At 37.6% G+C, this 9,865-nt stretch overlaps 1 protein-coding gene across 1 annotated transcript in view; it reads left to right on the top strand.

The window, feature by feature from the left end:
- LOC104991683 (antigen WC1.1-like) overlaps positions 1-9,865 on the top strand; it is a gene marked incomplete at its 5' end in the record, with an annotated part of 43,185 nt that overhangs the window by 4,705 nt on the left and 28,615 nt on the right. Inside the window, 4 exons of the mRNA XM_010844262.1 lie at positions 5,661-5,969; positions 6,067-6,375; positions 9,497-9,589; positions 9,671-9,852. Coding sequence (XP_010842564.1) covers positions 5,661-5,969; positions 6,067-6,375; positions 9,497-9,589; positions 9,671-9,852 — 893 coding nt within the window. The remainder of the gene's footprint in view (positions 1-5,660; positions 5,970-6,066; positions 6,376-9,496; positions 9,590-9,670; positions 9,853-9,865) is intronic.

The raw sequence follows: 9,865 nt of genomic DNA on the forward strand, positions 1-9,865 counted from the left end.
GTGAAGAAAATGGCAACCCACTCCAGTGCTCTTGCCTGGAGAATCCCAGGGATGGGGGAACCTGGTGGGCTGCCATCTATGGGGTCGCACAGAGTTGGACATGACTGAAACGACTTAGCAGCATGGCTAGCATTGCCTCTAATAAATAGCCAGTAATACTTATTGTTGTCCTCCTTTACATAACATGTCAATGTTTCATGGCTTTTTTTTTTTTGGTTTATCATTGGTTTTCCATAATTATATTATCAGGTGTCTGAGGTACTTTTCCTTATTTTTATCTTTTAGAGTTTGTTTAGCTTTTTGGCTTGGTTTATATCTTTCATTAAATTTGGAAAAAATTCCATCCATTATTTACAACTAGTTTTCTACTCATCCCTTATTCTGAGTCTCCAAATATACATATTTTTACATGGTTTACTCTTGTCCCAAGTGCCACTTCCCATCCATGGTTCGTTTTCTGCCTCTTTTTCCTCTCTGCTTCAGTTTGGATAGTCTCTATTGATAGGTGTTTAATTTCCCCACCCCCTTTTTTGTTCTGCCACATCTAACCTCTTTTTATGCTAATCCAGACAATTTTTCATTCCATATATTGATTTTTCAGTTTTAGAAGTTCCGTTTGGCTATCTTCTAGTTTTTTCCCTCTTTTAGTTTTTTTGCTAAGCATATTTACAATAATGTTTTTATTAGCAGTCAATTAAATAATTGGTTATTCTGGAATCTGTTTTTAGTGATTGCTCTTTTAAAATTTTGCTATGAGTTACACTTTTCTTTTTTAGAAAGCCTTGTACCTTTTTGATTGGATGTTGGGCACTGCTAGGATGTCCTTTAACAGAAAGAATTCTAGCAATAAATAATCAGAATACAGACACTAATATAAATACAGTCAAATAGCAGGGAATTTGACTTGATGAATTAAACAATGTTTTTTATTGAGTTACATTGCATTCTCTTAAAAATATGTTCCTTGGATGGCAAAGTGATAAATTTTTATTTTGGTCTCTCCACTTTAACTTCAAAACTTCTTGTTATCCCACTTTTGCTTGCCACATACCCAAATTACACTCTACTTCTACAGCAGTTGCTTTCCTTTTTCCATTTTATTTGCCATCCATCCATATGTTTTAAAATTGTGTTTTCTTGTCTGACGTGGGAGAAATGAGAAAGGATCGAACAGTTAGGTGGCATATAGGAGGAGCAGAGTGCAATGAAATATTCTAGTTACTAATTTAACAACTATTTTCCCTAAATACTTGTGTATTTTGTACAGATTGAGGCTTTTGAAACTCAGAATTCTGCAAATTAGGCCTTACTTGATTTCTGCTTCTTTCTTATTCTCTTCTCCCTCTCTTTTTGCAGCATGCCACCTTCTTTCAAGATTATAAAATATATATGAAAAAAATTGATGAAGATATAGATAAATGAAAAAGCATCCTGTGTTCATGGGTTGGAAGAATCTATATTGTTAAAATGTCTACACTACTCAAAGTGATCTACAGGTTTTATGTAACCCTTCTCAAAAGTCCAATGGCATTCATTATAGACATAGAAAGTACAATTCTGAAATACAGTCTAAAATATGTATATTGTTTACTTTCAATCTATTCATGACTTTTTGTTTCCTTACCATTATTGACTTTTAGTTTCATTCCACTGTGGTCAGAAAAGATACTTGGAATTATTCAAATTTTCTTGAATTTGTTAAGCCTTGTTTGTAGCCTAACATGTCATTTACCCTGGAAAATATTCCATGTGTGCTTGAGAAGAATGCATATTGATTTTCTGTTTGAATGATCTGTTAATTATAGAGAGTGCAATATGGAAGTTTTCTACTGTTAAAGTATTGCTTCTACTTCTCCCTTGAGAGCTGTCCATGCTGTCCTGTATATTGAAATGCTATAATGTTGGGTGTATATATTGTGTAGTTGTTGTATCTTCCAGTTGAACTGTCTCTTGTGACAGTTTTTTACTTAAAGTCTCTTTTGCCTGACTTTGATCTCTTTAGGTTATGATTTGCATGGCATCTCTTTCTCCACCTGTTCACTTTCAGCCTACCTGAGTCATGAAATCTAAAGTGAGTCTCTTATACACAGTATGTAGTTGGATCTTGTTTTTAATCCATTCAGATAATCTATATCTTTTCATTTGAAAGTGTAGTACATTCACATTTATAATCATATTGAAAGATAAGGACTTACTTGCCATTTGATTAATTGTTTTCTGTCTGTTTTATAGTTTCTTGCTCCTTCTTTCTTCTGTGTTGTATTTGTGGCTTGATGATTTCTTATAGTGGTATGCTTTGATTAATTTCTCTTTTTGTGTTTGTATGTACTATACTTTGTGTGTGTGTGTGTGTGTGTGTGTGTATGTACTATAATTTTTATTGTAGTTACCATGGACCTTGTATAAAACATTTTTTTGTGTGTGTGTGTGTATGTACTATACTTTTTATTGTAGTTACCATGGAACTTGTATAAAACATTTTCTAGCTGTAACAGTCTATAGCAAACTTAAGTACTGTTATGAAAACAACTTAATTTCAATAGCATGCAAAAACTGCATTTTATTTCTCCCCTACATTTTAAGTGATTGATATCAGATTTTACTTCTTTCTATATTGTGTTTCCAACAGCAGCTTTCTGTAATTATAGTTACTCTTATGATGGTCTTTTGATTTATATTTATATACTAATGTTAAAAGCAAGTTATGTGGTACTAGTACAATATTACAATATTCTATATTTCTCTTTAGATTTACCAGTAAGATTTACAGTTTCATATGTGAAGATACTTTTGTATCATTGTTTTGTTTATTCACTGAAACTTGAAGAATCCTTTTAGCACTTTGGTAATGTAGTGATGATGAAATCCCTCAGATTTTGCTTGTCGTTTATATATATATATGTCATTTGAGCCTGGTGGCTCAAATGGTAAAAAATCTTCCTACAGTGCAGGATACCCAGGTTTGATCCCTGGGTTGGGAGGATCCCCTGGAGAAAGGATTGTCTACCCACTCTAGTATTCTTGCCTAGAGAATTCCATGGACAGAAGAACCTGGTGGGCTACAGTCCTTGGAGTCACAAAGAGTTGGACATGACTGAACAACTAACACACACACAAATGTATATATAACATGTATATGTTATATAGCATATACACACATATTATATAATATACATACATTATTGTTTTGGTGGTGGTGGTGGTTGGGTTTGAACCTGCGTCTCCTGCATTGGCAGGCTGATTCTTTACCTCTGAGAAACCTGGGAAGCCCTTTTGTGTATGTATGTATATATATATATATCTAATACCCCCATTTTTAAAGGACAGTTTATCCATGTAAAGCTTTGATGATTGAGTTGGCAAGGTTTTTTTCTTGTGGTACTTTTGATGTATCATGCTGCTCTCCTGGACTTCAAGATTTCTAGTTTTAAAGGGTTTTTCTTGGTGACAAGTCACTTTTTTTTCCTGTTTTCAAAAATTTCCCTTTATCTTAAAGTTTGGTAATTTAATCATAACATGTCTTGGTGTGGACCTCTTTGGTTTCCACCTATTTGGGAACTCAGGCTTCATGAATCAAGATGTCCATTTCCCTCCCTAGATTTGGGAATTTCTCAGTTATTATTTCTTTGAATAAGCTTTCTGCTCCTTTATTTCTTTTTTCCTACTGGGATTCTCAAATATATATATTGCTTGTGGTATCCCATATGTGCTATGTATTCTGTTCACTGTTTTTTTCTTTTTGACTTTCTAACTTGATAATTTCAAATGGAATGTCTTCAAGCTTACTTATTCTTTGATTTCCATTATAGAGTTTCCTTGATGCTTTCCTTTGGATTTGTAATTCAATTATTGAATCCTTGAGCTACAGAATTTTTTGGTTCTTTTATTTATGTTTTCTAGTTCTTTATGAAGCTTCTCATTTTGTTCATGTATAGCTTTCCTGATTGTATTTACTTGTCTCTCTGCATTCTTTTGTAGGTCACTGAGCTTCAAAACAATGAATTTGAATTTTTTATCAAGCAGTTCATAGATCTCTACTTCTTTAGGATCAGTTTGAGGGCTTTATTAGTTTCCTCTGGTGGTGTCATGTTTGCTAGATTTTTCATCATCTGGATAGGCTTGCACTGGTGACTGTGCATTTGAAGGAGCAGACACTTCCTCCAGACTTTACAGACTGGTTTCCACAAGTAAATATTTACTGCCTTGTCCTTGAACTGATAGCACTGCCTCTGGAATCATGGACTAGCAAAGCTGAGTTAGGTTATGTTGCTGCTCCTGGAGCTGCTTTGGGGTCTATGGTCAGTGGGTATGTAGCAAAGGCATGGATGGATGTGGTTTTCTCTGGGTCCCTGCATGGTCAGGATTGCCTCCCTACTGTGGTAGAATGGGTCTGGATAAGTCAAAGGGCTGCTTCATAATCCGTACTCAGGTCTGCAGTTGGCCCTCCTATTACCAGAGTTTCCAACAGGTTGTGCCTCCTTCTGGATGTCTGGGCAGACAGGACTGCCCAGGACCATTGTGGTGCAGGGCTGGAGCAACATTATGGAGCTGATTCTGGGTCCACAGTTCTGTCTGAAGTTGGCAGGCATGTTGCTGGGGGCACCCTGTTTCTGTGGGAGAATGAGAGCAGGGGAATCTCCTTTTCTATCATCTTGATGTCAAATATGGATACAGAAAAAGCACAATAATAGGATTAAAATTAGTTAAATATCACTCCTAAGCATTTTCTGTGATTCCTGTGTTCGAAGAAATACCTGTAATAGGAACTGTTTGGCAAACTCACAGTCCTGAAACTTCCAATCAGAACTCACTCTCTCCCAAGGTCATTGACAAATCCTGGGGTTTCAAGAGAGATGGTTAGGACCACACCCCTTCTTCTATGACTCTCCGAGCTTTCTTAACTCATGTTCTTTCTCACTGAAATTACCAAGAAATTCTTGGAATTTTTGCCATTAACAATTATCAGAAAAATATAAAAACCATAAATGTTGATTATTTATAATGTCTATATTTCTTCTCTCAGGCAACCTCCCTACAGGTTGGCATGCTTTCTTAGATTCTGCTTCATGATTTTCCTTACCTAAGTCACTTGAGGACTAGCTCCTGGGAAAGAAAGCTATTCAAAATAATAGCCTCACAAGTCTCAGGAAAATTTTCTGACTTTGTCTAGATGACAGATCTCTACTCTGTCATAGTCCTTGTCTTTCTGGGGTGGTTCTGTTTTTCATATGTCTACATTCACATTTGAGTGCCAACACATTATGCAATTTCCTTGGGCTCTGTAGTCCTGGGCTCCTAAATGTAAAATTCACTTCTCCAACCAATGATAAATTACATGTTCCTGGTATTCAGCCATTTCTGATGATAGGTCTTGGGCTCCGTAGTTCCCAGGCCTGTAGATAAGGAATTCATATTTCTAACCATTCTCAGAGTATACATTGTTGGGATACAGTTATCCCAAACTGACCCTGCAAATTCTTCTGAATTTCTCTTCAGAATCTTGTTCATGAAAAGGCAATTCTGACACCAACTCTCAAATTCTCTCTCCATACCCCACTCCTGGAAAAGAAAAGCATTCACATCATTGCCTGTGTGTGTTGTTTCCATTTGTCAAGTCAGGATCAAGAACTTCATTCACTGGTTCCCTTTGTTTCTCTTAGGATTTATGCGTCTAGCTGAAGGAGATGGACCCTGCTCAGGGAGAGTAGAAGTTCATTCTGGAAAAGACTGGACCCCAGTGTCTGATGGGAACTTTACATTCCCCACTGCCCAGGTCATCTGTGCAGAGCTGAGATGTGGCAAGGTTTTGTCTGTCCTGGGACACGTGCCCTTCAGAGAGTCAGGTGGCCGGGTCTGGGCTGAAGAGTTCAGGTGTAAAGGGGAGGAGACTGAGCTCTGGTCCTGCCCCAGAGTGCCCTGTCCAGGGGGCATTTGTCACCACAGTGGAGCTGTTCAGATTGTCTGTTCAGGTAAGATGAAGGTCAGGTTTATAACCTCTCCACTTACCTTGTTCAGGTGAGAAAATAAGACTGTTGAAACCCTGTCTTCTTCTACCAATGTACACAGAAGTCCGACTCATGACAAACAGTTCCTCTCAGTGTGAGGGGCAGGTGGAGATGAATATTTCTGGACGATGGAGAGCACTCTGTGCCTCCCACTGGAGTCTGGCCAATGCCAATGTTGTCTGTCGTCAGCTCAACTGTGGAGTCGCCATCTCCACCCCTAGAGGACCACACTTTGTGGAAGGAAGTGATCAGATCTCAACAGTCCGATTTCACTGTTCTGGGATGGAGTCCTTCCTGTGGAGTTGTCCTGTGACTGTCCTGGGTGGGCCTGACTGTTCCCATGGCAACACGGCCTCTGTGATCTGCTCAGGTAAGAGAGGGTGAAGGGGTACCTGTACTCAGGATGCTCCTGGAGTGAAATGCCCTGTAGAGCAGAGTGACAGGAAACTGGCATCAAAAGTCAGATATTTCATGGTGAAATATGGTTCTTCTCATTGTTCATTCATTTTCCAACTCAGGGCAAGAAGTGGTAAGGGGAAATAATGTATTTTTAAATAACACTATTATTTAAATATAATCATAGAAAATAATGTAAAAGCAGTAAGTGTAGACTTCAGTCATGTACCCAGATCAGCAAAGAGAACATTCCCAGCATCACAGTCACTGTTCATTCCCCATGACTGTGTCTCCCTCCTCTCCAGCTAAAACTGCCTTCCTAACTTTTACTACCATTAAGTGTTTTATTGTTTTTTGAACTGTGTATAAAATTATGCAGTATGTTTTCTTTTGTGTATAACATTGCATCACCATTATATTTGAGATTCATTTATAATGTTGCTTATAGAAGCATTTTATTAATTTTTATTAATGTAGAGTATGTCTTTGAGTGATCACATGACCATGAATTGATCCATTCCACAATAGATAGTAGAGATTTGAGTTGTTTCCTATTCTTGACTATTACAAAAATGATGCTACAACTTACTATGACAATGACTTTGGGTGCAAACATGTTATTTATCTTGTGTGTTTAACTTATGGTCTTTCATTTTCACTTTCTTTATGGTATGGTGTCCTTTGATGAGCCAATCTCTTAATTTTAAGAAATTACTGCTTACTAACTTCTCCCTTTACATTTAATGCTTCTTAAATCCTTTTAAAAGAACTTTGTTTACTCCAAGACCATAAAAACATTCTCCAAGAGTATCTCATAGAAGTTTAATTATTTTTCTCTTGCACAGAATTGTGCATCCCTTTTGCAACTGATATCTATGTAAGTTAAGATCAAGTTTCATATGACATCGAACTGACTCAGAATCTTTTTCTGAAAAGAGTTTTCCCCATTGCAGTGCCACCTTTGTCATAAGAAGAGCATATGTCTGAGTCTTTTTAAAGACTCTCTATTCTATTCCATTGTATCATTTCTCTATCCTTGCACCAATACTCCATTTTCTTAATTATAGTAACTTTATAGTAAGTCTGGATAATTTTAATGTATAAGAGTTTCTTTATATTATTAACTCTTCTACTTTTGTTGCTTTTTGGTCAACTGTGATGGTCATTCTTGTTCTTTTGTATTTTATTCCAATTTTGGAATCAGATTTTCATTTAAAAAACATATGTATTTATTTGACGGTGTTGGGCATTAGTTGAAGTGTATGGATCTTCATTATATCTTGTGGGATCTTCTGTTACAACACATGGACTGCCCAGTTGTGAGGCTCTTGCTGAGATTCTCTGTGGCATGTGGGGTCTTAGTTCTTACACCAAGGATTGAACCTGAGTCCTCTGCATTGCATGGTTGATTCTCAGACACTGGACCAGGAGAGACATCCCTCAGCTTGTCATTTTTCATAAAAAAAAAGCATAAATGTATTTTGTTTGAGATTAGAGTTAATCTACACAGAAATTTGAGGTGATTGACTGATGATGCTGAATCTTCCAATTCATTGGCTATATATATATATATATACACACACACACACACACACATATCCCTCCATTCAGTTAGGTCTCCAACTTCTCTCAGAGGTTTTGCTCATTTTCTGCTAGGTTTTTCTCCTAGGCATTTTATGTTTTTGATGTTATAAGTATTACTTTTAGTGGAAGTGTCCTAGGAATGATTTATCTCTGACTTGTTTTTACTTTTCCTTTTTTTAAATTTTAATGTAATTTAAGACTTACAGAAAAGGTGTAAGAATAATATAAGAATCTGGAAGACCTTTAGTTGGATTTCCCAATGTTAGTATTCTGCTTTATTCTCTCCCCCCAATTGACATCTCTCTCTATCTCTGTTTCTGTCTTTCATTCTCTGTCCCCCCCCCCCACCACATTTCTCCATGAATATGTAAAATCTTTCTGAATTAAGTTGCAAACATGATGTCTCTTTATCCCTAAAATGCTTCAAGGGATTTCCTTATGTAATCACACTTCAGTCAAGTCATCAGACAACTCCAGCTCCAGATAACATCTAAGTGCAACTACACGAAAGTCTCTAAGACAGAACTGCCAAGTGGGATCTTTCCCAAATTATTTACCCAGGAAGTCTTAAGCAAAATGAAGTATATATTTTTTTGCTTAAGTGGCTAAGTTATATGGGAAAATTTATTATATAGCAATATAACCAGGACACGCTTCCCTGGTGGCTCAGTGGTAAAGAACCCACCCGCTAAGTCAGGAAACACAAGTTCCACCCCTGGGTCTTGAAGATTCCCTGGAGAAAGAAATGGAAACCCACTGCAATATTCTTGCCTGAGAATTCCCATGGACAGAGGATCCTGGTAGACTACAGTCCATATGATCCTTAAAAGTATCAGACATGACTGAGTGACTAAACAACAGCAACAACAACCAGGACACTTATTACATGATCTCTTATTTAGAGACCCATGCATCTTTAAATAGAAGACTATTTGTCCTCTGATCTTCTGTTTACTGTTTCTACCTTATGCCAAGCTAATGTGTTGAAACTCTTACCCTTTATTTCTTAATAGCGGCTGTTAAGTTTTTCAGCTCTAGAATTTTTATCTGTTGTTATTTTGTCAATTTCTTTTGTCAGTTAATTCTAGGAGGCTATTTAAATTCTCCATCAGATAACTCTAGTAGCCGAATAACTTGGGAAATTCTTTCTAATGTCTGTTTCTTCCTGGTTTTCTATGAGATTTCTTTTATATGTGTATTGTTTTTAGTAACAGACATTGTAGATGAAAAAGTGTTAGAATCCCTTTGGGAAAGATTTTATTTTACTTTCCTGTTTATGGATAGATTTAGAGACAAAAGAGCTTATTTAACTTATTCTTAGTGCAATGGTTGGCTGAAACCAATTGTGGCACTGTCAGAAGCAGAACCCTCCCTAGAGAAGGTGAGCCCTAAGATTATGATAACCTTACTGTTACATTGTTTATTTGACTTCATCACTAGGTCATTATTTAGCTTAATTCAATTTCCTGTTCTTCAATCCACCAACCCTCTGATCATTGCTGTTTCTACAGGAAACCAGACCCAGGTGCTGCCCCAGTGCAACGACTCCATGTCTGAACCAGTAGGCTCTGTAGCCTCAAAAGAGAGTGTCCCCTACTGCTCAGGTGAGAGTCCCACAGAACAGAAGATCTTTTCCCCGCCCCCGCCACCGTCAACGCCCCAATGTCCCATTTCTCTCTCCTCAGATAGCAGACAGCTCCGCCTGGTGGATGGGGGAGGTCCCTGCGCTGGGAGAGTGGAGATCCTGGACCAGGGTTCCTGGGGCACCATCTGTGATGACGGCTGGGACCTGGACGATGCCCGCGTGGTGTGCAGGCAGCTGGGCTGTGGAGAAGCCCTCAATGCCATGGGATCTGCTCACTTTGGGGTGGGATCAGGAC

The sequence above is a fragment of the Bison bison genome, unplaced genomic scaffold (genome assembly GCF_000754665.1).
Source record: "Bison bison bison isolate TAMUID 2011002044 unplaced genomic scaffold, Bison_UMD1.0 scf7180017847920, whole genome shotgun sequence".
Classification (NCBI taxonomy): domain Eukaryota; kingdom Metazoa; phylum Chordata; class Mammalia; order Artiodactyla; family Bovidae; genus Bison; species Bison bison.